This window comes from Nematocida homosporus (assembly GCF_024244095.1).
Source record: "Nematocida homosporus strain JUm1504 chromosome Unknown 4480, whole genome shotgun sequence".
NCBI lineage: Eukaryota > Fungi > Microsporidia > Nematocida > Nematocida homosporus.
The window spans coordinates 1-25,711 of record NW_026250671.1 but is presented as its reverse complement, the minus strand read 5'-3'; the positions used below and the strand labels follow the sequence as shown (position 1 = coordinate 25,711).

The window sequence follows — 25,711 nt, the reverse complement described above, 5'->3', positions numbered from 1 at the left end:
AAAACAGACCCAACTAGAACTATCAAAACACTGATCAAAATAAACAGAAGATTAAATCGGACTATAATAGATCGCCAAAAAGCTTTATTGTTGTATCTAAGAGAGACACTAAGCTGTATTAATTACTTTGTTAGAAGCAAGTATGGTGGTGATGTTTTTGGAGAGTTCGGTGGCACAGTAGTTGGCCAGTTCTTCTTGGGTTATAGCAGTAGCCAAGCCGACTATTTTGTCCATACTATTGATGTCAAAGCCATGGAAGCGCCAGAAGTTAAGGCGTCGGCCGAGGTATTCTGATGCATTATTGGCTTTGCTCTGGTAAAGCGCAATTAGTGACTGCTTGGTTGTTTCAAACTCAGTAGAAGGAAGATTCTTGATGATTGAGGAGATACCCGCAATGAACTGAAGTATTTCTTTCTTGGTATCCTCGTAAGAATGGGTGGTTTGAACGATCCAGTTGATATAAGCTTGAGAGAATAAAGCACTAGAACCCATCTGGACTAAGTATCCGTATGTCTTCTTGGTTCGCAACTCATCAAAGAACTTGTTGGAGATGAACTGGTTGATAAGATCGGCGACAATAAGGTTTTTAACTGGCGCGAACTTGGTTACTTCGTGAGATACTAAGACAGCAATGCTTTCCTGGTCATGCACGGCCACATCGACATGAGTCATGGCCGGCTTTTGTAAAGCATACTTCTTCTGGGCATTGGGCGTGACATTGGTCTTGATTAGCTGGCAAATACGAGAGAATTCAGATTGGGTAAGATTACCGACGGCATATAGTTTGATATCCGCTTCAGTGACTGAGAAGAACTTGTCAACAGTTAAGTCGCGAGCTGCCTTAATGCATTCGTCATCATCTAGATGCTTGTAGTAGTTTAGGCTTCTCAAAAACCCTAAATAGACCTTACCAACAGGAATTGACTGTTTTAAGCTATCGTGTTTAGCTACTGCGGCATGGATAGTCTGGGTTAGCAGTTCTTCTTTCTTTGTCCTGAACTCTTTGAAGAAGACCCTAATTAGGTCTTCAAGCACGAGTGGGTTACCAGTGAAAGAGAGTGAAATGGCTCCTGATCCTTCCACAATATAATCAAGAGATACGCCTGAGGTTTGCATTTCCTCTTTATGAGCAACAAGGAAGTTGTTCAAGAAGGCCACTGTATATCCTGAGAAGGAAACGAAAGTATTGATGTTCTTGTAAACCTCATCACATCCTAGACAGAGGATAAGGTAGACGTCTTTAGAATGAATATCTTGTTTGTGGATTAAGTGAGCTTCAAAACCATCTTCTGTAATGGCAAAGTGTTCGATTTCTTTGCCGGCCGGGATATCGCATTCTACGATTTTCTTGAAGGTTGAACCCAGGGGATAAGAAATGTTCTGGCTTCGGGCCGTAGCAAAGTCTAATTCTTCACCAAAGTCAGCAGTTACCCAAGCAAGTTTGCTTTGGAGAGCATCAATGGTGGCATCAGTTGGCTTAGAGACGTCTTCAATGAAGTATTTGACATCAAAGTACGGGTCGGATAAGAGAGACTTGCCTGGGAAGAGATCATTCGTCTCAACGAAGACCATCCAGTTGGACCGGTCGGCTACAATGCTGAGAATATAATCAAAGTCGGTTTTGTTGAAGCTGGTCCAATCATAATCACCAGTGAACACGTCTTTGAGTGATCGGTAGGACAAGTTACCGGCTATCATCATGGTAGTTGTTAACTGATCGGTTGGATCAAGGCATTCCTTTTGCTTTTGCATAAGCTTAGCGTACTTCTGGTATAACGTTTCGGTGGCATTTTCTTTGATCATGTTAAGATAAGTCTCAAGGAGATTCAACACACTAGCAATCTTCTCAGGAGTAGCATCGACTAGAACAAGTTGAGCACCAAAAATAGTCACATCTCTTTCCATTTGAGCAAAGAGCCCTATAGAGGTTGCAATGTTGTTTTTCGTAAGGATTGAAGAGAGAGAACCATCATTGGAGTTATCTAACATCTTGATCAAAAAACTCAAAGTATGTTCTTGATAAGCAAATCGCATTGCTGGCAAAGGGATGTAAACTGTAAGCCGAGTACTAGACTTTTCGTCTTTGTATGGCCGGTAGTACACAATCTTGTTTCTAATCTCGCTGGTTCCAATATCATAGGACTTATCAGCACGGTCTCGTTTAGTGGCAGGTTCGATATGAGTAGGCTCACCAGAAAACTCCCATTTAGCGTCTTTATGGGCCTTGACATCACTAAAGAACTCAGTAGCATACCCCTTCAACTCCTCCAAACTCTCCTTGCCGAAAATGACCAGAGTCATATTCTGGGGAGTGTAGTGGTACTTCCAGAAGCTCATTAAATCAGCCCGGATAGCATTGGCTAGGGTCTTTTCTGAGCCAAGAGTGAATTTGGACATAGGATGGGTCTTTTTGATGAAACTGGACAAGAGAATAAGCCGCCGAGAAAAGTTGTTGGACTGGTGCATTTTCTTCTCACTATCAACGGCCTTCTTTTCTCGTTCTAGGGCATTTTCGCTAATTAGAGGATCAATGAAGAATCGGCTTAAAATAGAGAGGGCTTCTTTGCCATGTTGAACAGGTAAGGCATGTAAATAAGTGGTTTCAAAAAGAGAAGTAAATGCATTACGCATTCCGCCTTTACTACTAATAAAGTTGTTATAGTGATCCTCCACAGGATATTTGTCACTGCCCATAAAGAGCATGTGTTCTAGAAGATGGGCTAAACCGGGATGTTCTGTAGGATCATTGGCTGAACCAACACCGACTGAGAGAGTTGCTGCTGCCATGGGCGTAGTTGGGTTGCTAACCACTACTACTCGCATGCCATTGGCAAGCTTCATCTCTTCATAAAGGTTCTGATCTTTATCTCCACAAAGTTGACTATGGAATTGCTGCTTCTCTACTCGATATTTGAAGTAGATAATCCCAAGTGTTGCAAAAGCTGCCATCAAGATCATGCCCCAAAAAGCCACTTTGACCTTTTGAGATCGGGCTCTAGTACGAATCTTATATGTGATCGGCATCAAAATAATAGGGGAAAAAACTTCTAGTCTTAAATAGCATTTCCCAATAAGGAAAATTACCCAATAAGGAAATGTAAAAAGTTTCTAAGAGTTCTAAATCCTATCAAGATATTATTAAGATAGAATTGGGTTAGTATTGGATTAGGTTGGGATTAAGATATAATTGGCTGCTTATTGAAATCAAGTGGTATATTGATGCAGTGAATGCTATTCTAAAATATACAAATGGAAACCTCAATTTGGGCTAACCTAATAATACAAACCTAAGTACTAATCCATCATACAGTCAGTTGTATTAATGTTGTATTAGTGAGTGCTATGGCTTTTGGTCAAGTTAACTTTAGTTTCTGGAATATGCCTGGAGTGTAGCAATTACCTCTAACCCAAATATTAACATGACCCCAACCCGATACTAACCAAACACCAACCCAATACTAACCAGATACTAGCATGATAACAACCTTACTATGTACTTGAATACTAACCTAATACTAACCCAATGCCATCTTCTGAACTTCCAATGTGATTTTAACAATAAAGGCGGTTGTCTGCTATCTGTTTACTAGCAATGGCTATATTATATTGAGAAGGTGCATTATATATCATAATCATCTTTGGAATTAGGAATGTGCAACTTCATATAAAATACTCTTAAAGTCTTCAATTCAGAATCCAGTTGCATATAGTTTATCTTTAAGTTTATTCCGACTACTGCGGTAGAATAGTATTTAAGTTAGAAGAAATCCATCAATAGATAAGGCCGATATAGAAGCATTATAGCGATATAATCAACTACTAGCTACTAATACCGCTGTCTTATAACACGATGGTATCTAGATTAAAATGGCCCATACTTGGATAACTTCCACTGGTAAGTTTAAGCTCGTCTCCCCCAAACATAACAATGCGCCCGTACCGAAGAGTAGAGAACAGGCTCATCCAGTAGCCATAGAAGAGAAGCAACTGCACAACCACAGAGGCAAGTTCAATGCGCATAATATGATGCTCGCCAAATATAGTTTTCTGATAGAGACCCATATCCCGACCGGAAAAGTAGCAATAGTTTTGATAGACTAAAGATCCCAGTGTAACCAGCATAGGCAAGTAGTGCAGTAAGATCGTAGTGAACAATCCTTTGATGTCAGATAAGGACAGGTTATAGCTTCCAGCAAAAGCAATCAGAAATGGCAGTTCTAGAAGAAACAAACCGACAAAAGCCAGCGAACTCTGCAGGGAAATCTTAGCAATTCGTCTATTCCGGTCAAACCAGACACAAAGATAGCACAAAGCACAAGCAGCCGTAAACACAAAAGCACTTAGCAGTAAACTTCCACCAAAAACAACAAAGAGTCTGATCACACTGCCTTTCTCGTGCAGGCGTAAGGTTTTATCATCCATACAAAACAGTCTGTTCGTGAAAACAGCCATACTCTGGGTAGTCAAGGCCGAAAATGCCGCAGCCAAGAAATCTTTCTGAGACCGCATAAGCCAGGCGAAACCGAACACGAGGGAGGTAAGACCAATGGAGTAGGTCAGTGTTGTAGCTGTAAACTGCACTATATCCTTGGGCGGTTTCTTCTGGAAAGCCATAAATATGCTCATTAGCAGATCAAAGAACAAGTAGTCAATCAGCAGCAGCGCTAGTCCATAAATAGATACTAACATCCAAGCACCCGGCGCCGTATTAAAGAGTCGGTCAATGTAGCCGGTCAAGTCATAAGTCAAACAGGCCGCGTAGAAAGCGATAAGCCCAATCAAGATGTGTTTACCTATAATTAGCGATAAGTGAATGCATTGCATCCTTTTATCACTAATAGGTCGACTAGGAGCATCGACTTGAGGTACAGGCATCAGCATTTGGTTATAAAAAGGCATAAAGCTATACGAATATGGCTGGTAAGCACCAGTATTTTGTTCATATCCCCACATATTCTTATCTAAAATATAAATTTTGAATTTAGCATAATATTGGGTTTGTGTTGGGTTTGTGTAATATTAGATTGGAATGGTATTGTGTTAGTGTAATGTGATGTGATGTTGTGATGTGATGTGATGTGGCTGTGATATACTTGTGAGTCGTGGCAGGATTACAACGAGTTATAAGGACAGGGTAGTTGACAAAATCTGCTGGTAGATTGGGGTTAGTATGATAAAAATAGATGGCATGCGCCCAACTCAGCAAGTGCTTTATTTCGGTTGATAGCTCGGCACAGACAGGAGCGAGTGTCCGAACGGCCTAAGAAAGATTTAGGCTAGTGGTTGACCAGATTATAAACTCTTAGCTGACTTTTGTTCCAGGTAGGTAAGGTTGTTGTCCTTGATGGACTTCTGAATCACTTCAATGGGCGCAGACCTTCTGGTGAAACGAGGCTCAGGGTCTTGGAAGTTGCTGAGGTACTCAATCTTGAAGGTGATGGTGGTGTGCCCGTTTTGTAGCTCGTAGTCATAGATAGTGATATTCTTTTTGTTCTCGAGTTCTTTGTGCTTAATAAGTTCTGTTAGTGTGGTTCTTAGTTGCTGAACATTCTCTATCTTCATTTCTTCACTGATGATAATAGTAACCAGTTCTGATTGTATGTCACTACGGCGCATATTGAAGATGTTCTCCTTAATCAGCTCTTTGTTCGGAATGTAACAAACTGTGCCTCCACGCGAAGTAAAGGTACTGTACATCAGCTCAATACGCAGTACTGTCAACTCTTCACCCTTAGCCATAATTCGGTCTCCTACATCAAAGGGATGCTCATGCAACAAGAAGATAAAGTTGTTGAACACGTCCTTGATAATGTCCGAAAAGAGCCAACCCGAACTCATAATCAGCGGAATTATTCCTGCCATATACTTAATAGGATCAAACCCAATCAGCGGCGTACTAACAATCAAAGTAACTATGAGAGCCACCGATACCAAAATAGAGTCCAACTTACCCAGAAGATTGTCTCGGTCGTACAAAGTTCGTTTCAAATCAACCTTTTCCGAATAGGCCAACTTAGCTAGCTTAGCAAGTCCTTCCAAGGAAATCTCTTTAACCTCTTCATCGCCCTCAGGGCCCACGTGCGAAGTCAAGTAGGACCAAATGTCTTCCCAAGGCCCGCCAAAGGCACTGCGAATATGTTCTTCCGTAAGAGCCTCAACCCCAAGTTTCTGGTAGATGCTTTCAATAATCTCTTGGCAGTTGTTACTCGAGCGAATTTTGAAATCATCATAGTGCAACAAGAAACTATCATTAACTTCCAACCCAGCTAACAACTCAGTATTCAGCAGAATAGTGTTCTGCGTAAAAACAGCATCGGAATAGATCCATAATCGGCGCACAATCGATAATTTCAGATTTACATCTCCAATCCTACTGGAGAAGACGTTATTCCCGAAATAAGCCACAGTGATCTTCAAAAAGAACTTCTCCAGAATGAACATACCGGTCAGCAAGGCAAGACATAAGCAGTACCCGCCCAAACTTCCATACCCACTAGTTTCATTTGTTATCCAGTACTCGTCCAAAAACAGATTACAATGTACCACAGCAAGCAAGAAGAAAAAGAAGATAGCCAGGTAAGACCTTATATCGTTAGCAATAAAAAGAAACACTTTCGTATCTTTGGTTATCTTCTTGCCCATCAGCTGGTGAATCACCAATAACATATAAACCGTCTGGTTGAAGATCTCACGCAAGACCAAATAAGTAATGAAGAGCGCACTGAAGAACAAGGCCAGCTTAAAGTTCTTCTGATAACTAGTAATGTCTGGCTGCTCACTAATGGCCACAAACACTTTTGGCATGGGCTGTTTCTTTAATACCAGCGCCACTGAAGGTGCCACCATGATCAAAAAGGTACCAACCAGCAGATAGGCCAGCATAGCTAAGTAGAACCAGTGTCCTTTAAAGTTCGATTCAATGTACGACTCCACCGAGAAAATAGAAAACCCCTCCTTTTCGGTAGTCGAGATATTCTTCAAGTGTTTCCGCTTCTGTTCTTTAGCCGTCTCTAGTGACTTCTTCGCCTGCTCATCGGCCAAGGCCGCCTTAATGATTTCCTGGTTTGTCTCTTCCACATCCGACTCACTTCCCGACTTATCACTATCTTCGTTCTTATTGTTATCTCTCTTCTTCTGAGGTTTTGAGACGATTTTAAGCAATTTCTTGTTCTGGCTGTCATTGGGATCTTGACTTTCATTTCTAGATTCTGAATTAGCATTAGCGTTTTCCATCTTCTCTAGCTCTTGGTTATGGTCCATTAAAAATTCAAGGGTATTCTTATTGTGTCTTTAAAGGTCCAATTAATGATTGCATCTTCAACTTGACTGGTCATTGGTCGGCTAATCAGTGAATTGTTGGTTGGCCGTTAAATCAGAATTGAAGGCAATTTTTTTACGACCCAATGACTAATCTCAATGACTCATTTAATAACTATGGTTTAGATAACGATTTAGTTGGTGCCTGCACCAAAATGGGACTCTCCCAACCAACTCCCATTCAAAAATGCGTGTTTGAGGCCTTAAATCGCAAAAAAGACATTCTAGCTATCTCGGGAACGGGTACGGGGAAGACCATTGCCTTTGCCCTGCCGATTCTTCACCATCTACTTAAGGCCGACCGATATTTCTATGCTCTAGTCCTGCTACCTACACGAGAATTATCACAACAAGTACACAGTGTCTTCTGCGAACTAGGCAAGGAATTCGGACTACGCACTACTCTACTAATTGGCGGGGTCGACTTGTTAGTGCAGGGGAAGAGTTTAGCCGCACGACCGCACATAATAGTAGGTACACCCGGCCGCATAGCCTACCACTTCAAGAACACCAAAGGGATTCACTTAGACGCCTTTAAGTACCTGGTACTGGACGAGTGCGACCGATTACTTGATGGAGATTTTGAAGGCGAGGTAAAAGAGATTCTTGATATGATTGGGCCGAAAAGACTGAACTTTCTCTTTACCGCTACAATTACCAAGCGAGTAGCTAGCTTGAAGGCGAAAATGCTGAATGATCCATTGGTCTTTGAAACCAAAACAAGTGAAGGCGTTCCTGAAGACTTAGTACAGAATTATGTCTATTTACCCTTGCGGTACAAAGAAATCTACCTCTATGAAATCATCCGGACACTAGGCATGTCCAAAGCCATAGTCTTTGTTTCGACTTGTGTAGCAGCCGAGAAGTTAGAAAGACTCTTAGTCCGACTTGGCGAGTTAGTCTGTTCTATTCATGGGAGTAAGCCGCAACAGGAAAGAACGGCTATTATTGAAGCATTTAAGTCTGGGAGCAAGAATGTGCTAATAGCTACTGATGTGGTGGCACGAGGTATAGACATTCCAACGGTAAGGATAGTTATCAACTACGATATTCCTGAGTGTTCCAAGGACTATATTCATCGGGTGGGACGTACAGCCCGAGCTGGACAATCGGGTCGAGCTATTACTTTGGTTACGCAATACGATGTTGAGGACTTCCAGAAGCTAGAGATAAAACTCGGAACGCGCATGGCCGAGTATCAAATAGATACCAATAATATTACAGCACAAATAGATATGGTGGCCAGTGCCAAACGAGAAGCCGATCTAGAAATGAAAGAAGAAGGGGTTGGCCAGCGCATCAAAGACCACAAGAACCACAAGAAAGGCAAGCCCAAGTCAGTTGTCAAAAAAAGGAAGGCCGGACTTACTACCCGATCCGGTTCCTCTAAACAATAAACCACTTTAATATTAGCCGCAGTACATTTAGTTATCTTTAAGTTAGTATTTGATTAAGTCTAGCCCCGCTAAACTATAACTCCAGCCGATTTACTTTAGCGTCACCAAGTCCAGCACCCAGCACCACTCACTTTAGCCATTCATTACATGCTCATTATAACTTCAACTAACTTAACTCAACTCATCTAAATCCATTCTAAAATCACCATATCTAACTACTAACTTAATTAAAACATAACTAACTACTAACTTAATCAAATAACAACTTAATCAAACACTAACTACTAACTCAATTGGCTGTTTATTTAAAGGCAAGTGTTAAACCAGATGGGATTTAGCGTTTCTTCTGGGCGGCTCCAGAGACAATAGTTGAGTCAATGGAAAGAATTGCAATAGCCGCCGAGATAGAAGCCTGCATCATATGAGTTTTGATTTCCAAAGGCTCAATCACATAGGCCGAGAAAGAGTCTTCAACTCCCTCACTGGAAACTCCATAGTGCCGTAAACCTTCATGATGGGCTTTTCTCAGTAGTTGTACCGTCTGGATAGCATCATGACCAAAGTTCTTCGCTAGTTGGAATGGAATCACTTCAAAAGCTTCCGAAAGAGCTTGAACCACGAACTTCTCAGCCGTTTCTAACTGAGCAGCATACTCTCTTAACTCCCGACTTATCTCCATTTCAAAAGCACCACCTCCTGAAACAATCTCTTTCTTACTAGCCGTCCGTCGTGTTACCGACATTGAATCGTGCAGACTCCTTTCTACTTCCGCCAAGATCTCAGAACCAGGTCCACGTAAGATAATCGTACAGACATCTTCTTTGCGCTCACTCTTATTCTCAGTATTATAGAAGAAGTTAAACCGAGTCCGGCCTATCTCTTTCTCTTCAAACAGTACACACTGAGTCGCTAAAGTCGCTTCGGATAACAAAGAAACCGTACTAACCATACGTCCACCAAATGCATGAACAATCCGAGCTGCTTCCTCTTCCGGCACTCGACCAGCCGAGAAGACCGCATGCTTAGCAAAGTACTGAGTGGCATAATCACCAATCGGTAAAGTACTTAGAACTACATTAGCACCCGTACTAATAATCTTATCTAAACGATCAGTAATTAACTTCCACTCAGCCGAAACAACCTTAGCATACTCTTCAGCCCCAGAAATTCGCATCTCACTATTCTCCACTTCACTTTTCCACTCCAACTCTATCTTTAAAATAGCTATCTTTGGATTACTAATCCGTTTAGGCTGTTGTTCATAACCGGCATAAGTAAAACACTTGGCAAAAGCCACTCCATCCACTAAAAAGCTACTTTCAATCGAACCCCCACTTATTTTCTTAACTGAAACATCAGCATCTTTAGCCTGTAAAGTCTTAAGCACCATTTCACCAAAGTGTTTCTTGTAGCGACAAAGAATCTTAGAGTTCAAACTAGTCTCAGCTAGCATTTGCAAAGACTCACGATGGAATGAAGCCAACTGCTCTCTAGCTTTTTCATGGACTAGTTTAGCCATCTTTTCTAAAGTCTTAATTATCAGACCAATCGGCATGTTTTCCTTAACCAGTTTCTTAACCTTCTTCAGAATAGCCGAAGAGAGAAGAACTACACTAGTTGTACCATCACCAATATCTTTATCTTGAGATTCCGAAATGCTAAGCAGTACTTTAGCTGCTGGGTCAACAATATCCAGACTTTTCATGATAGTAGCTCCATCATTAGTAATTAACATATCTCGGCCGTTAAAAAACATCTTATCTAGACCATGTGGACCTAAAGTACTCTTCAAAATATTAGCTATCTTCTCACACATTTCAATATTACGTATTACTTGATTAATACCAAAACGAGTATCTGTTTCTTCCTTCAGAATCAGAATAGGCGCATTGTGTGTTGAAGAACTCATGAAAAATAAAAAAGGAACGATTAACTGGGTATTTAAGACGTGAATTAGATCTTAGATTAGATATTTAGCTTTAGATTTATGTTGTCTATCAATCCCTGAAGTTTGGAGCGATTTAGATTGGGTTTTGAATGGTTTTGAGTTGAGTTAAGTTAAGTAAAGTGGAGTGGAGTTAAGTGAGGTAGAGTAAAGTGGAGTTAAGTGGAGTAGAGTGGAGTTGAGTTGAGTAGATTAAAGTGGAGTTAAGTAAAGTTAATCTTAAAATACGTGTTTATTGAGTAGAGTAGAGTTTGGTATTAGGTTGAGTTGAGTTGAGTTAGAGTTTGGGTTAGTATTATAGTGAAGTAGTAAGCTGAGTTAGTTTTTGGAATTTGAATTTGAATTTGAGTTAGTTTTGGGAATTTGAAATTGAGATTGAAAATAAAATATATTATGACGTCATAAGTTAAGATATACTACCATAATCCCAATCTAACCTACCACAACCCTACCACAACCCAACACCAACCACAACCCTACCCCATCACAATGTAATAAAGAATCACATAACATCTTCTATTTCATCATCTGATTCCATTTCGTCATCATCTAGGTAGGCCGCCATATAATCATTCTCTTCTGATTCTTCTTCTTTCTGACTAGTACTGGCTTCTGACTCTTCTACTTCACTATTAATCTCGGCCTCTTGCATGAACAGAGCTTTAATTGAAGCGCCTTTACTTTGACACTTAACTCCATGGCCAAATCCAAGTTTGACTAGTTCTTGGGGATACTCTTCGGAATTTTCTATCAAAGCTGGAATTAAGTTCACTGTGCCATCCTGGTTTTGACGATACTTATCCGAGTACCTTTCAATAGCTCTTTCCTTCTCTTTACTTATACCAAGATAGCGATATTGATCGGCTAATGCCTCGAGTACTTTTCGCATTTATTTTTGTGGTGTTTACTCACTATGAAAGGCGACTTAATGGTTATTCTTGATAATTCCATGTACAGTATCAATAAGGACTATACTAAAGAAAGATTAGATTGTCAAATTGAAGTTACTAAGTGTATTGTTGATAAAAGACTTGCTGAATCAACTGAATCTACCGTTGGAGTTATGTCTTTAGGCCGTAGTACTACCATTAAGATAGTATCACCAACTAGTGATAAGAATACTATCTGTTCTTATCTTTACTCCTTACAAAGAGATAATGATATTCAACCAGGTAATAGTCTTTCTATCGCTAGAATGGCTCTTAAGTACCGCACTAACCAATCACAAGCCATTCTTCTTTTCTTGGGTTCACCACTAGATGATACAAGTCTGACTGATATTGTTGTAGCCATTGAGAATATCTTGAATAACAATGTAGCCGTTCGTGTAGTTCTATTTGGTGAAGCCATTGAGTACTATACTCTACTTAAAAGTTCAATCGAAGAGTGCAGTGACTTTACTTGTGTCACCATTACACCACAAGACTCTTTCCTAGATGGAGTAGCTACAGCTCTACGTGAGAGTGTCCAAGAAACAGATCCAGAACTTGAACTAGCCATTCGTCGCTCCCTTCAAGATGCTGAAGACCCCGAAGTCCAGAAAGCCATCAAAGAATCCCTTCAAGACGGCTAACTATTCACTCAATAAAGCACTCTAACACCTCATTAGATTAGATTGGTATTCGTTTTAGTATTCTTATTGATATCTTTACTTATCTCTACTTACTTTACTAATCTATATCTACTTATCTCTACTAATCTCTACTCATATCTACTAACCCAATACCAACCCAATACAATGGACATATACTCATATACTACATAATCATATCAATTTATTAACACTAGCTACAAGTAACATACTCATCTACTCATCTACTTATATACCCAGATACTTATATCTACAAACAACATACTCATCTACTCAGATACCTATATACTTATATCTACAAATAACATACTCATCTACTTATATCTACAAAGAAGACAATCTCAACTTAACCCATATCAAAATCAAAACAAACCCCACTCAACCCAACTCATATCTAAATCAAAATCAAAACCAAACCCAACTCATATCTAAACTAAATAATAAAGCACTTTATTATCTTGAGGTCTTCTCCTTCTTACCCAGATAGATAGCCATAAGAGAAACATCCCCTATCTTACTGACTTTGAAAGAAATCCCTGGAATATCTCCCTTTGATCTTCCTCGATTACCAAAACCTTCAACTGTTACTGTATCGTTAATCTCAATACTATTAAGCATACCGTCTTTAGGGACATAAGCAGTGATCTTCTTCCCGTTCTTAATCAACTGAATACGAACAGCTTTTCTAACGGCTGAATTAGGCTGTTTAGCTCCTAATCCTATCTTTTCCAGAACAATTCCTTTGGCTTGAGGTGCTCCTCTAATAGGATCATGAAGCATTCTAGTTCTTAAAATTCGAGCTCTGAATTTTGGATCTGCCTTACGTTTGATATGAGCTTTGTTCTTAAGTATTCCACCACAGTAGAGTCCGAGCATGGGGAGAGAAATAAAAAGAAAATTTAAGACTAGGGGGTAGATATCTTGCGATAAGCAATTGCTTGGTAAAGTTCGATGATTTGCATTTCTTCTTTAGATGGAGTATGTTTAACCATTCTTTTATAAGTATTTTGATCATTTCTTATCTCTTCATTAAGAATATCTAAAAAATCTTTAGATAAGATAGGAAAAATACCTAATTTAGCAAGTTTTGAGTTTAAGATCTGAAGATTAACTAAGTATTCTTGGCAGCCTTCAATTGCTTCTTCTAAATAGAAAGTATAAGCTCTGTTGTATTCCTGATGGGTAAGGAAGGAAGGAGAAGCTTCCACTCGGTAAAGGGAATTACCAAATGGATGGAGTGGAATGGAGTTGTTATTATTATTAGTAGTAGTAGTAGTAGAGATAGTATTATTAGTAGTAGAGATAGTATTGTTATCATTATTAGAAGTAGTAGAGATATTGTTATCATTATTAGATGTAGTAGAGATAGTAGAGTTAAGATTGTTAATATTAGAGATAGTATTAGTAGTAGTAGAGATAAGATTGTTAGTAGAGTTAATATTGTTAATATTGTTATCATTATTGTTAGTAGTAGAGATAAGATTATTAAGATCTACATTATCATTATCATTAGTAGTAGTAGATGAAGTAGTAGTAGTAGAGTTAGGGGGAGGAATGATGAGGGATGGATTATTACGGGCTAGGCGGCGGTGGATAGTATTGGGATTAGGAATAGTAGCTAAGAAGATACCATTAGGGGCTAAATTAGTAGATACGTTTTTAATAGCCTTATCTAAAGTAGTTTCATTTTGAAAAGCATAATGAAAACTAAACTGAGCCATAACTAGATTAGCTTTAGATTCTAAACGGATGTTTTGACGAGTAAAATCAGCTACTAAGAAATCAGCTTTAAACTTATGAGATTTTGATCTTTCAATAGCTTCTTCAATTGATTTATCAGCTATATCACAACCATAATAATGTTTCATAGGTAGAAACTTGATTTTAGAAAGATCTCCACCCTTACCACAACCAAGATCAAAGATAATATTGTTTTTGTTTGCATATTTTTGTATCAATTTACACTTAATAAAGTTATTGATTTCACGAACACTTATTATTTTTGAATTTGGACGCTTATCTAAACCTACACCAGATAAACGATTATAATGACGTGCTACATTTTGACTATCCATTAAAAAATTTATGAAATCTCGATTAACTCCGATTAAAGAACTCATTCCAGAGATTCGTAGATATGCTGCTGGTCAAATAGGAGGTGGGGAGACGATTAGGTGCTTAAGGGATACTTTGGCACAGCGTGGCTTGAAATTTCCAAAACGAAACATTCCATATCGCCATCAGAAAGTCATAAGAGAAAGAAATAAGAATGAATTTGAACAAGAAAGAGAGTCATTGCGTGAACAAGGGATTATTATCAAGAGATCTAGAGATAAGAAAGAAGATATGAAGAGAAAAAGACGAGCTGCTTTTTGATTTAGATTAGATTGAGCTGAGTTTAGATTTGGTTTAGTATTGAGTTTAGATTGAGTTTAGATTGCGTCAAGTTGAGTCAAGTTGAATTTAGTTTGCGTCTCTTAATGTGCTTGGAATATCATGACTTGGAATAGTATTGGGTTAGTATTGAGTTGAGTAGAGTACTAAGTTGAGTACTAAGTTGGAATACTAACATAATACTAACTTTAATACTAAGTTGCGGTTAAATAAAGGTATATTTGAGTTTACTTACTTTCTATTACATCTTATGGTTAAGAGTTCTAGACCTAAACTATCTTAAACCATCTTAAACCATTCTAAACCATCTCATTGTTATCTTACTACTAACTTAAGACTTCACTACACTTGAGACTTTACATTGATTTACTGTACTCCAGAAGAACTACTGACTTAACATCCAATTCAGTTAATCAAATGCCAACTAAGTTAATCAAATACCCATTCAGTTAATCAAATACCAACCCAATACCAACCAAATCCTAACTCAATACTAACACGTCATTTTTATATGACTTAAACAAAACTTACTCCTTACTCATATTTGACTTACCCCAACTTAATGCTTTATTTAACTTATACTCACCTTAATACAATCTAACTCACCTCATACTCACCTTACCATACTCAATACTTTACTTTACTTAACTCAACCCAATAAATTACCAAAAAAGGAAATATTTTCCCAATTCCAAAAACTAGTTCAAATTTATGTCATCCAAATTAACACGTCCTACCCAGGAATAGAAAGACTCCCTAGTCCTCTCCCGGCCTAAATACCTCTATCTCACCCAATTCCGACCTAAAAATAAACCCAAAATAAACCAAAACAAAACAACAATCTAATTCAACTCAAACCTAACTCAAACACAACTCAGTACTTACCTTATTAGTCTCTTTTTTTCTTTGTAAATAAACATGGCACTAACCGGGAATACTATGCTCGCCAATGGCCCTTCAACAATGCTTATTGATTCAATCAAATCCGAAGTCGAAAAAGTCCGCTTGAAAGATCTTTTGTATGTTGTCTTCTGTTTTGATAAGTGTGGAACCCAATTAGTGGTTAAAGAGGCTAAAGAGAATCCTAGTCGTAATGATAAGTTGGCCCTTAAGAAGGAAGAAGTCCTTCGGGAACGTTTTGCTACTTTCAAAACTCTAATTAGGAGTTTGGGTGGTTGCTATGCTATTTTTGATTTTGAAACGGGAGCTGAATGTGGCACCCCTCGTTCTATCTTCTTTTTAGTGATCGTTGTTCCTGATGATTTGGATGTCCGTACTCGTTTTCTCTACTCTTCTAATGCCCAGAAGATTGCTGATCAAGTAGGTATTGCCGTTAAGCAAGTACAAATTAACCAACATGACGATCTGACTTACGACTATCTGAAACAGATGTGTCTTTCCTTGAAAAAAGGCTAAGTATCCATTGGTTAGTCTGGGATTGATATGTGGCCAGGCCAGGGGTAGTTTATGGCCGAGAAGAAAGAGATGCACAGAGCTAAAGTCGTGGTAATTGGCGATGGTGCCTGTGGGAAGACTTGTTTCCTCGAAGTTTACAAATCGGGTGTTTTCCCGGAAGACTATGTACCCACTATTGTTGATAACTTTGTTATGCGCGAAACAGTCAACAACCATGAAGTAGTTCTGACACTTTGGGATACTTCAGGTCAAGATGAATACGATGCTTTACGCCCACTTTCCTACAGTAACGCTAATCTTATCATTATCTGCTATTCCATTGAAAGAAGAGAAATGCTGGAGAATATTGAAGAGAAGTGGCTGACTGAAATTCAAAATCTTTGTAAGAATGTGCCCTACTTCCTAGTCGGTCTGAAAGAAGACATCAGAGAAGCCGCTTCACCCGCCCAAGCTGCCTCCTACGTATCTACCGAAGAAGGAGCCGCCCTAGCCCAGAAAATCGGAGCGAAACACTTTGTGGAATGTTCAGCTTTAACCCGAAAAAACATCAAGGAAACTTTCGCCGAAATCGCCCAATATGTGGTGAAACACAAAGCCGAAACGAAGTCCGGGGGTGGTTTTAAGCTGTTCTGGTGCTGTTAAATATTCTTTTTCCTTGTCACCCATGGAATACACAGCAAAACCGATTGGAATGCAATATACTGATAAGCATGCAGTTTACATAATGCGTGATTCAGCCATTATTTCGCCTTTTCATGACATTCCCATTGATTTGGATGAGGAGAAGCATATGGTTACCGCTATTACTGAAATCCCACGCTTTTCCAATGCCAAATTGGAAATTCACAAGCAGACTTCTTACAATCCCATTAAGCAGGACCTGGATAAGCAAGGGCAGCCCAGATTTGTGCAGAACCTCTTCCCAAAGAAAGGGTACTTATGGAATTATGGGGCTATTCCTCAGACTTGGGAAAGTACTGAGGTCAAAGACAGTACGACTGATTACCTGGGGGATAATGATCCGATTGATGTGATTGAAATTGGCGAGGCCGTTCTAGCGACTGGTACTGTTTATCGGGCTAAGATTCTTGGGGCATTAGCTATGATTGATGGGGGTGAGTGTGATTGGAAAGTGATTGTGATCCGGGAAGGTGATCCTTTGTTTGCTAGTCTTAATGGTCTAGCCGATATTGAGAAGTACTTGCCTGGGTTCTTAGGAGCGACTCGGGAGTGGTTTAGGGATTATAAACTACCGGCTGGGAGTCCTCCTAATGAATTTGCCTTGAATGGCGAGTACTTGGATGCCGCTAAGGCCGTGAGTATTGTTAAGGAGACGCACGTGCACTGGCAAGGTCTTATCAAAGAAGCAAAGCATGAAGGTATTTCTTTACTTAATCGCACTATCACTGGTACGCCAGGCTATACAAAGGATGAGTTTACTCCTGATAATCTGGAATTTGTTCCAGCTACTACCGAGCCCCTTTCGGCCCAGAAGTTCTACTATCCCATGGAATAAATAGTTACTAGTGGTCAATTCAGCCCTACTTTCTACCAATTATGTCTTATAGACTACTATGATAATTATACTGTGTTTATTTCTAATTGCACCATCTATTAAGTTGGTATTAAGTTAGTATGTGGGTTCTTATCTAATTATGGGTTTTTATCTGGTTATCTCTACTAAGACTATAAGTATGTTGTATAAGATGAATGTCACTCACTAGTTTATACTAACTCAATGAAGATAGTTGGTTATACTAGCCAGATCTTAGTTGGACTTGATGATGTCATCAGAAGATTATAAAGTATAAATAAAGATGACGTCACTAAATACATTGTAATTTCACCCCAACTCAACCCAATACTAACTCAACTCAACCAAGATAATTAGTCCTTAATTCAACCTAAGCTTTACTTGAACAGTCTTCCCGGCCATAGCACTAATGCCATCTCAATCCAACTCAATCCAACTCAACTCAATCCAAACTCAATTTCCGACTAATTAAGCCAACTTAAGACTAATTAGCTCCATTGCTAATTGCCAGACTAATTTAAGAGACCAACAAGCCAACTTAGTACTATCTTATTATTATCCTAACTCAACCTACTACTCACCTTACTCAACACATCCCCACCTAACTCAATCCTAACCTAACCTTAGTACATAGACAATCAAACTGTACAGGCGTGGCGTAATGGTAACGCGTCTGACTTCGGATCAGAAGATTTGCGGGTTCGAGTCCCGTCGCCTGTGTTCTTTTTGCAATTTTTGTGGTAAGCCATGGACCAAGATAATCCTTTGCGCTGGCAACGAATGAATTCCCTGGTTGAGCAAATAGAATCACGTACTAACAACATACATCGAGCTATCAAAAGCAGCAGCACTCAATTGGCTGAAATTCTCATGAAAGAGACTGGAGATGATAAGAATAAGAATGAAACTATTCTGCAATTACAAGAAGAAGTCCGTACTTTACAACAACGCTGTTTAGATCTAGAAAATCAAATACTTCTTCAACCCTTATCTTCTTCTCTTTCAAACTTATCAAAATCAAAATTAAGTTCAGATAAGGATCAAAATCAAGATCTAGATAAGAATTTATATCTAAAACAAAATCTAGATAAAGAAAGACAAAAATGGCAATCTCAACTTACTAACTTACAATCTCAACTCTCTCAAGAAGAGTCTGCCTTCCTTAAGTACCGAGAAGAGACTGAAGATAAGATAAGAAGAATGCTAGAAGAGTTGTTAGGATTAAAAGGTCAGATTAGATCTATTTGTCGGATTAAACCATTTAGTTGTACTTTACCCTTAGGATTTACTAATGATCGTATAAGTTTGCCTAGTAAGTCGTTAGAGTTTGGCTTTGCTTCGGTCTTAGGACCTACTGCTAGTCAAACTGAAGTCTTCTTACAAGTTGAAGATCTTATCTTTTCGGTAACTAAAGGGTATCGTGTTAGTTTATTGGCTTACGGCCCGACCGGTTCTGGTAAGACTTATACTATGGCTGGAACATCGACTGAACCGGGTATTGTACCACGGGCTTTAGACTTACTAGCTAGGGAGTTAGAGCGCTTAGAAGGTCTGGGATGGGAAGTAAGAGTTAAGCCTAGTACTTTAGAGGTTTATAATGATAAGATAGTGAGTGAACAAAAAGGTGATTATTCTCGAGGAGTAGAAGAAGCTCAAGTTATGTTTCAAGGGGCAGCTAGTAGTCGTAGAGTAGGTAGTACGGCTTGTAATACTAGGAGTAGTCGTAGTCATTTACTGGTTCAACTTGAGGTTAACTTAAGTAGGAGGAGTAATAGTCAGTGGGAAGAGATTAAGGGAGTACTTTGTATTGTTGATTTAGCCGGTTCAGAAAGAGTATCTCAATCAAAAGCGGAAGGAATTAGATTGCAAGAGACTGGTCAGATTAACAAAAGCTTATCGGCTCTTGGTGATGTAGTAGCAGCTATTCAGCAGAAATCAGCTCATATTCCCTATCGTAATTCTCAACTAACTCGCCTCTTACAAAGTACTTTAGGTAGTGGAGCTAAAACTGCCTTCCTTTTTAACATTGATCCAGGGGTTAGTTTGGCCGAGACTGTAGTTACTTTGCGTTTCTCACAAAGAGTACAAGCCTGTCAACTAGGCCCACAAAGAGTAACTACTAGTACTTATACCCATCAATAAATTGACTCTAAGTTAAGATAAGTATTGTATTGAGTTGAGTTAAGTTGTGTTAAGATAAGATTGTGTTGAGTTAGGTTATTATACCAACTCAATACTTAACTAATACTTAACTAATGCATCCTCTATTAAAGATAGTACTTGAGATAAGTGTGAGTGCCATTTATTGAATAAATAAAGTTGAGTGAGTATGACGTCATATTAAGTTAGTATTAGTATGAGTATTAGTTTAGTGCTAGTAAGTAGTGTGTACTAAGTAGTGTGTACTAAGTAGTAATCAAGTTGAGAGTGGTAGTCTTGGGTTCGTATTGTGTTCGTATGACAGCATTCCAGTTTGTGTTAAGTTAAGATTAAGTTGAGTTTATGTTAAGATTAAGTTGAGATAAGATAATGAACTAATCTAATACTAAGATAACATAACAAGATAAGATAAGATAAGATAAGATAATAGAAATACGTTTATTGCATACTTGGCAGGTAGTAAGTACTAATGAGATAGTCGTACTCTATGTAAATAAGTAAGAAGTAAGTAGTAGTGACTTAGTAGTCATCACCTTTAGAAAGAACTTCAATCCCTCCCTCCTTCACAAAGAGAGTATGTTCAAATTGAGCCACTAAACTACCCGGACTATCACAAAGGGGAGGATATCCTTCTACTCCACCTGCTTTCTCCAACTGCTTTAGATAAACATCAGCACACTTAATCTCAGGACCAATATACCTCTTACAGAAAGGTAAACCATTAAACTTATCTTGAATATAAGTCTGTAAAGTCTTAACTCCTTCCAGACGAGAATTGACTTTCTTATTAGTAGCCATATAATGAGAACAATCACCTTTTTCCACCACTAAACCATTCCCAGTTGTAGCAAAGGTTTCAAAAGCATAAAACTCACCTACTTCCATTCTATCCCTATTCCCAGACCTTTTCACAATCGGCACATACTTACCCCCATGAATTTTAAACCGGTTAATCGTATGACCATTTAAGTTAGCTACTGGTCTAATGGGAACAGTTCGACCATCAATAGTTAGTTCATAACTCCTAATTACTTCATCAGCCGTTTCTCCAATCAAATCCAGGGGTACATCAGGTCCAGCTATCTTTAAACAAGCATAAACAGACTCACGAGCAGCTAGAAGAAGATTCTCATACTCAGGATTGAAAGTTACTGTAAAGGCTGAATCTATAATGTATCCATCTACTTGCGTACCAAAATCTACTTTAAGTACATCATTAGCTGATAAGAGAGTAGGTTTTGATTTGGGATTGGGTGTATCATGGGCAGCACAGGAATTAAGAGAAAGTCCAGTTGGGAATCCTATTCCCTGATTGTATCCTTGGCCTAGTAAGATCTTAGTTGAACTTTCGATTATCTCGGCTATCTCTAAAAGACTCATTCCCGGCTGAATCTGGTCTTGTAGTACTCCTCGGGCTCTTCTATGGGCTTCGGCTGCTATTTTGGCCGCTTCAAGTCGGTCTAAGGTGGCTATTTCGGCTGAATATGACTTAGGTAATAAACATTCTAGGGAATATTTCACTTTCGGCGTAAGAACAATTGGGCGCATAGTATTACTCATAAAAACTAAAAAACATCTGGGGATTTACGTTGTATTTTCAGCCTAAAAAATCTCCTGAGATGGAGTCGAACCATCGACCTCGCGATAACCCCGATGAAGGCACATCTCTACAGTCGCATGCTCTACCACTGAGCTATCAGGAGCCGATAAGATCGAGGGTTGGTAGATAGGGGGATTAAGATAAGAGGGAGTATAAATAGATCGAAAAAATTGCGGGGATGAGCTTATCGGAACAGAAGATCTTAGAACAACTAGGGATTGTAGGTGCACGTAAAGTATGGATTACAGGTCATATTTTGCCCAAAAGTAGATCTGTTTTTTTACCTAATCAGGAAAGTACTGATTTGTACATAAGAAAGCGCATTGAACGTTTTGCCGGGGATGAAGAGTACTTTTGGCCTTTGTTAAGAACGTTTACAACTAGTGAGTTTGTAGGAATGATTGTTAAAGTTGGTCTATCTTGGTTTTTGTTTTGTTTAGATAAGAATTTAATGAGTAAGGTTTTGGTTAAGCTTAATTTCAGTCATTATAATGAAGAGAAGGTTCTTTATGATGGCCAAATAGTCCAGGTAGTCGGTTCGAATCCAACAGGTCATGAGATTTTAGTGTCTGACTTAAAGTATACTTTAGGAGCTGTTACTGAAGCTGAACATGATTTGACTAGAAAAGAAGAGTATAGGCTTAAGATTGTAGATTTAACTGTGACTGGTGGTGAGTTTAGTTTGGGATTATTAGGGGGTAGATATGACGTCATAGTAGTGATTGGAGATTTAAGTGTCCAGGAAAGAAGTGAGTGTAAGCAATGGTCTGTTCGGGAACGAGTTAGTGTAATTTGTATGCCTGGTTTAGGTGGACTTCATTCAACTATGGTTGTACCGGCTGTATTTACGCAAGGTATATCTTCATTTTGGCAGCAACATACGGTTAGTTTAGTGGCGGGTGAACGAACGGAAGAAGGTCCTTCTTTTTGGGAGGTATCTAATCCGGCTATTTTATATCTTAATGGGACAAGTGTAGGTTTATCTTCTTTAGATGCAATTAGTGAGATTCAAAAGAGAGAAGAGATAAGTAGTAATAGTTCATTTCGGAATGCCATGATTCACTATCGCTTACAGAGTAGTTTTTTACCTTACTTAAGTCCGGATGATCCAGTTGATTACTCTCGACCTGAATACTTTATTTGGCCGCACAATCTTGATATTATCATAGTACGTAATCAAAATTTAACTAGAACGTATCTAGAAGATGGCATGCATATTATTCCTATGCAAAAACCAGAAGCTACCTATCACATTCGCTTTACATCTAAAGATCCAACTACCCTACAAGTTGAGCAAGTTAAGTAAATTATCAAGTTAAGTTTAGTTTAGTTTGAGTTGAGTTGAGTTTAGGTTGAGTTTAAGTTGAGTTTAGTGCCGTAATACAACTACTATACTAACCTGGTTACTGGCAAGTTACTCACTACTTAGTATTTAGTACTTACTAACACTAATACTAAACTAATACTTAACTAATACTAACTTAATATGACGTCATACTCACTCAACTTTATTTATTCAATAAATGGCACTCACACTTATCTCAAGTACTATCTTTAATGGAGTATTGAGTTGAGTATTGAGTTAGGATTGGGTTGGGATTGAGTTAAGTTCTAGGGTCTGAGATCCACTTAGTTCATCTCCAAACATGACCTAATACTAACCCAATAAGATCATATTAAAGAAAGAGTCTTATTTAGACCAGATCTAGACCAGACTATAAGAGGTATAAATAGGAAGAGGTTTAATAAATACATTGTTGTTTCCCGGCTAGAGCAAGACAAGTGTACTACCTCTTGTACTTAGATCTAGAGGGTCAGCATCCTATGACGTCATCTTATTTTAATCACATCTTAACTTGGTACAATCTCATTTCGTCTCAACTTACTACAATCTCATTTCGTCTTAACTTAGTACAATCTCATCCCATCTTAACTCTAACTTACTACAATCTCAACCCAACTCTAACATAGCATATCATAGCATATCATAACTCATCTCAACTCAACCCAAACCCACCCCAATCATATCACAACTTAACTTAACTTAACTTAAAACTAAAATCAAAACATAACTCAACTCGAATTCATATTAAATCCAATTTGAATCCATTTTAAACTATCTATCCAGATTTCAATTTATTTTCAATGGACGCAATCGGAGTTTATCGTGCCCAAATAAGAGAGTTCTTTGAAAGGGCTAAAGGTGAAAAACGATATAAAAGTGAGTTGCTAAGTATGCCTCCACCTAAACGTTTGATTATTTATCTGAGTGATATCAGAAAGTTTAGTAAAGAATTAGCTGATTTACTCAGAGAAAGAGCTTCTTTCCTTTTACCAGCGATTGAAGAGATAGCATCAGAGATAGCACAAGTTTCCGTTAAAATAGGACTTAGTGGAGTAGTAGGTGGTGGTAGAATAGGTCCACGTGGTTTAAATTCTTCTATGTTGGGTAAACTAGTCTGTGTTGAAGGTATTGTTACTAGTGCTTCTATTGTTAGACCTAAGATCAAGCAAAGTGTTCATTATAACGCGAAAGGTAACTTGTTTGTATATAAAGAGTACCGAGATCTTAAGAATCTAAGTTTACTTCCACCTACTTCAATTGCTCTGCCTAAATACTCTCTTGAAGGTAATAAACTGGATTTAGAGTATGGATTAAGTGAGTATATTGCCCATCAAAGTGGAGTTCTGCAGGAAATGCCAGAACTAGCTCCACCTGGACAAATGCCTCGTGGAGTTTCTTTAGTACTAGAAGATGATTTAGCTGGACTTATTAAACCGGGTGATCGTGTGCGAGTTTATGGTGTATTTAAGTGTATCTCTTATGTAAGGAGTGCTTCTGATTTACTGAGGACGGCATTGATTGCTAATAATATCGAGTTAGTAGGTAAGGAAGGGGGGAAAGAGACAGTTACAACGGCAGTTCTGGACTTAGCGAGGAAGGAAGGACTGACTGGATTAGCTCGGAATGTCGCTCCTTCTATTTATGGCCATGAAGCGGTTAAGAAGGCCTTATTACTTATGCTGGTTGGTGGTAGTGCAGTACATACTGAGAGTGGTGGGTATATTCGAGGGGATATTAATGTCCTGATGGTTGGTGATCCAGGGATTGCTAAGAGTCAAATGTTAAGGTATGTACTGGATATTGCTCCTTTAGCAGTAGGTACGACTGGTCGAGGGGCCTCTGGAGTAGGTTTAACAGCAGCGGTTGTAAGTAATCCGGATACAGGGCTAAGACAAGTGGAGGCTGGGGCTATGGTTTTAGCAGATACGGGTATAGTTTGTATCGATGAGTTTGATAAGATGGATGAGAGTGAAAGAGCGGCTATTCATGAAGCTATGGAACAACAAAGTGTGACTATTGCTAAAGGGGGAGTACATACTACGCTTAATGCTCGCTGTTCAGTCTTAGCAGCTGCTAATCCGGTTTCTGGCCAGTATCGAGTGGGTTTATCACCTAAAGATAACATTAGAATGCCGGAGAGTTTATTGACTCGATTTGACTTGATTTTCCTGATGGAAGATAGTACTGAGTATGATGCTGAAATTGCTGAGCATGTTCTGAAACGAAGAATGGGCCGATCGGCCTCCGTCCAAATGATTAGTCAGATGGAAATGAAAGCTTACATTCAGTATGCCAAGGAGTTGCAGCCGGTCTTAAGTGAAGAAGCTTCGGCTAAGATATCTAGTGAGTACGTGCGGATGCGGGTGGAAGGGGAGAAGAATCGAACTAATTTAGCCCGGGGAGTGACAGCCCGTTTACTTGAGAGTATTATTAGACTGGCTACAGCTTTTGCTAAGATAAGATTGGCTGAGGAAGTTGAAGTTATTGATGTTGATTCGGCAGTTGATCTTTTAGAACCTACTTTATGGCGTAAATCTATTCGGCCGAAAGCAAGTGCTAATACGGCTGAACCAGAAGATTTAGCTGAGATTCTCTTTGCGTATCGTAAGGCTAATCCTCATGATATGATTGTTTCACTGGAGAAAGTCGTATCATTATGTGGTGGCGATCGTGAAGAAGTCTTAAGAAGTCTAAATGAGCTGGAGAAGGAGAATGTTCTTTTTGTCAATGAAGGTATGGTTGCTTTCCGCTAAGAAGACTAGTTAACTATTATCTAATTGATACTTAATTGACTTCTTAGTTATCTAATTGACTTTTTGGTTAATTCGATTACTAGGAGGTATATTATAGGATGATTCTTAATTTTAACAATCAAATGATTAGATTGGATTTAAATCAATGGATGGCCATAGTAGATCATTCAATAACTCAATAAACATTTCAAGCTAATTCATCTTCTAGTTAGTTCATTTAACAGCTAAGTAATTTAACATTCAAAGTCTATCAATGGAG

The 25,711-nt window shown here is 38.8% G+C and overlaps 17 protein-coding genes across 17 annotated transcripts; 9 read left to right on the top strand and 8 right to left on the bottom strand.

Moving 5' to 3' along the window:
- Window positions 1-108: 108 nt before the first annotated feature.
- NEHOM01_1428 (insulysin) lies at window positions 109-3,024 on the bottom strand (the record flags this gene model as incomplete). Its single annotated transcript, XM_051490306.1, has 1 exon — window positions 109-3,024. The coding sequence occupies one exon, from the start codon at window positions 3,022-3,024 to the stop codon at window positions 109-111; it is 2,916 nt and encodes a 971-aa protein (XP_051346266.1).
- An 816-nt stretch (window positions 3,025-3,840) lies between these two features.
- On the bottom strand, window positions 3,841-4,953 carry NEHOM01_1427 (uncharacterized protein; the record flags this gene model as incomplete). The annotated part of the gene is made up of 1 exon (XM_051490305.1): window positions 3,841-4,953. One exon carries the CDS (start codon window positions 4,951-4,953, stop codon window positions 3,841-3,843), a length of 1,113 nt encoding a protein of 370 aa, XP_051346265.1.
- Window positions 4,954-5,292: 339 nt separating this feature from the next.
- NEHOM01_1426 (uncharacterized protein) lies at window positions 5,293-7,260 on the bottom strand (the record flags this gene model as incomplete). The annotated part of the gene is made up of 1 exon (XM_051490304.1): window positions 5,293-7,260. The coding sequence occupies one exon, from the start codon at window positions 7,258-7,260 to the stop codon at window positions 5,293-5,295; it is 1,968 nt and encodes a 655-aa protein (XP_051346264.1).
- Window positions 7,261-7,403: 143 nt separating this feature from the next.
- On the top strand, window positions 7,404-8,714 carry NEHOM01_1425 (ATP-dependent RNA helicase DDX47/RRP3; the record flags this gene model as incomplete). Its single annotated transcript, XM_051490303.1, has 1 exon — window positions 7,404-8,714. One exon carries the CDS (start codon window positions 7,404-7,406, stop codon window positions 8,712-8,714), a length of 1,311 nt encoding a protein of 436 aa, XP_051346263.1.
- A 334-nt stretch (window positions 8,715-9,048) lies between these two features.
- On the bottom strand, window positions 9,049-10,623 carry NEHOM01_1424 (T-complex protein 1 subunit eta; the record flags this gene model as incomplete). The annotated part of the gene is made up of 1 exon (XM_051490302.1): window positions 9,049-10,623. One exon carries the CDS (start codon window positions 10,621-10,623, stop codon window positions 9,049-9,051), a length of 1,575 nt encoding a protein of 524 aa, XP_051346262.1.
- Window positions 10,624-11,161: 538 nt separating this feature from the next.
- NEHOM01_1423 (uncharacterized protein) lies at window positions 11,162-11,548 on the bottom strand (the record flags this gene model as incomplete). The annotated part of the gene is made up of 1 exon (XM_051490301.1): window positions 11,162-11,548. The coding sequence occupies one exon, from the start codon at window positions 11,546-11,548 to the stop codon at window positions 11,162-11,164; it is 387 nt and encodes a 128-aa protein (XP_051346261.1).
- Window positions 11,549-11,572: 24 nt separating this feature from the next.
- On the top strand, window positions 11,573-12,232 carry NEHOM01_1422 (26S proteasome regulatory subunit N10; the record flags this gene model as incomplete). The annotated part of the gene is made up of 1 exon (XM_051490300.1): window positions 11,573-12,232. The coding sequence occupies one exon, from the start codon at window positions 11,573-11,575 to the stop codon at window positions 12,230-12,232; it is 660 nt and encodes a 219-aa protein (XP_051346260.1).
- Window positions 12,233-12,703: 471 nt separating this feature from the next.
- Window positions 12,704-13,126, bottom strand: NEHOM01_1421 (small subunit ribosomal protein S23e; the record flags this gene model as incomplete). The annotated part of the gene is made up of 1 exon (XM_051490299.1): window positions 12,704-13,126. One exon carries the CDS (start codon window positions 13,124-13,126, stop codon window positions 12,704-12,706), a length of 423 nt encoding a protein of 140 aa, XP_051346259.1.
- Window positions 13,127-13,155: 29 nt separating this feature from the next.
- NEHOM01_1420 (mRNA (guanine-N7-)-methyltransferase) lies at window positions 13,156-14,325 on the bottom strand (the record flags this gene model as incomplete). Its single annotated transcript, XM_051490298.1, has 1 exon — window positions 13,156-14,325. The coding sequence occupies one exon, from the start codon at window positions 14,323-14,325 to the stop codon at window positions 13,156-13,158; it is 1,170 nt and encodes a 389-aa protein (XP_051346258.1).
- A 10-nt stretch (window positions 14,326-14,335) lies between these two features.
- Window positions 14,336-14,626, top strand: NEHOM01_1412 (uncharacterized protein; the record flags this gene model as incomplete). Its single annotated transcript, XM_051490290.1, has 1 exon — window positions 14,336-14,626. The coding sequence occupies one exon, from the start codon at window positions 14,336-14,338 to the stop codon at window positions 14,624-14,626; it is 291 nt and encodes a 96-aa protein (XP_051346250.1).
- A 936-nt stretch (window positions 14,627-15,562) lies between these two features.
- Window positions 15,563-16,060, top strand: NEHOM01_1419 (cofilin; the record flags this gene model as incomplete). Its single annotated transcript, XM_051490297.1, has 1 exon — window positions 15,563-16,060. The coding sequence occupies one exon, from the start codon at window positions 15,563-15,565 to the stop codon at window positions 16,058-16,060; it is 498 nt and encodes a 165-aa protein (XP_051346257.1).
- A 51-nt stretch (window positions 16,061-16,111) lies between these two features.
- NEHOM01_1418 (Ras-like protein gene family, member A) lies at window positions 16,112-16,702 on the top strand (the record flags this gene model as incomplete). The annotated part of the gene is made up of 1 exon (XM_051490296.1): window positions 16,112-16,702. The coding sequence occupies one exon, from the start codon at window positions 16,112-16,114 to the stop codon at window positions 16,700-16,702; it is 591 nt and encodes a 196-aa protein (XP_051346256.1).
- Window positions 16,703-16,724: 22 nt separating this feature from the next.
- On the top strand, window positions 16,725-17,576 carry NEHOM01_1417 (uncharacterized protein; the record flags this gene model as incomplete). The annotated part of the gene is made up of 1 exon (XM_051490295.1): window positions 16,725-17,576. One exon carries the CDS (start codon window positions 16,725-16,727, stop codon window positions 17,574-17,576), a length of 852 nt encoding a protein of 283 aa, XP_051346255.1.
- A 765-nt stretch (window positions 17,577-18,341) lies between these two features.
- Window positions 18,342-19,736, top strand: NEHOM01_1416 (kinesin family member C1; the record flags this gene model as incomplete). The annotated part of the gene is made up of 1 exon (XM_051490294.1): window positions 18,342-19,736. One exon carries the CDS (start codon window positions 18,342-18,344, stop codon window positions 19,734-19,736), a length of 1,395 nt encoding a protein of 464 aa, XP_051346254.1.
- Window positions 19,737-20,273: 537 nt separating this feature from the next.
- On the bottom strand, window positions 20,274-21,314 carry NEHOM01_1415 (methionyl aminopeptidase; the record flags this gene model as incomplete). Its single annotated transcript, XM_051490293.1, has 1 exon — window positions 20,274-21,314. The coding sequence occupies one exon, from the start codon at window positions 21,312-21,314 to the stop codon at window positions 20,274-20,276; it is 1,041 nt and encodes a 346-aa protein (XP_051346253.1).
- Window positions 21,315-21,532: 218 nt separating this feature from the next.
- Window positions 21,533-22,660, top strand: NEHOM01_1414 (uncharacterized protein; the record flags this gene model as incomplete). The annotated part of the gene is made up of 1 exon (XM_051490292.1): window positions 21,533-22,660. One exon carries the CDS (start codon window positions 21,533-21,535, stop codon window positions 22,658-22,660), a length of 1,128 nt encoding a protein of 375 aa, XP_051346252.1.
- Window positions 22,661-23,499: 839 nt separating this feature from the next.
- NEHOM01_1413 (DNA replication licensing factor MCM3) lies at window positions 23,500-25,452 on the top strand (the record flags this gene model as incomplete). The annotated part of the gene is made up of 1 exon (XM_051490291.1): window positions 23,500-25,452. The coding sequence occupies one exon, from the start codon at window positions 23,500-23,502 to the stop codon at window positions 25,450-25,452; it is 1,953 nt and encodes a 650-aa protein (XP_051346251.1).
- Between the last annotated feature and the right edge of the window lie 259 nt (window positions 25,453-25,711).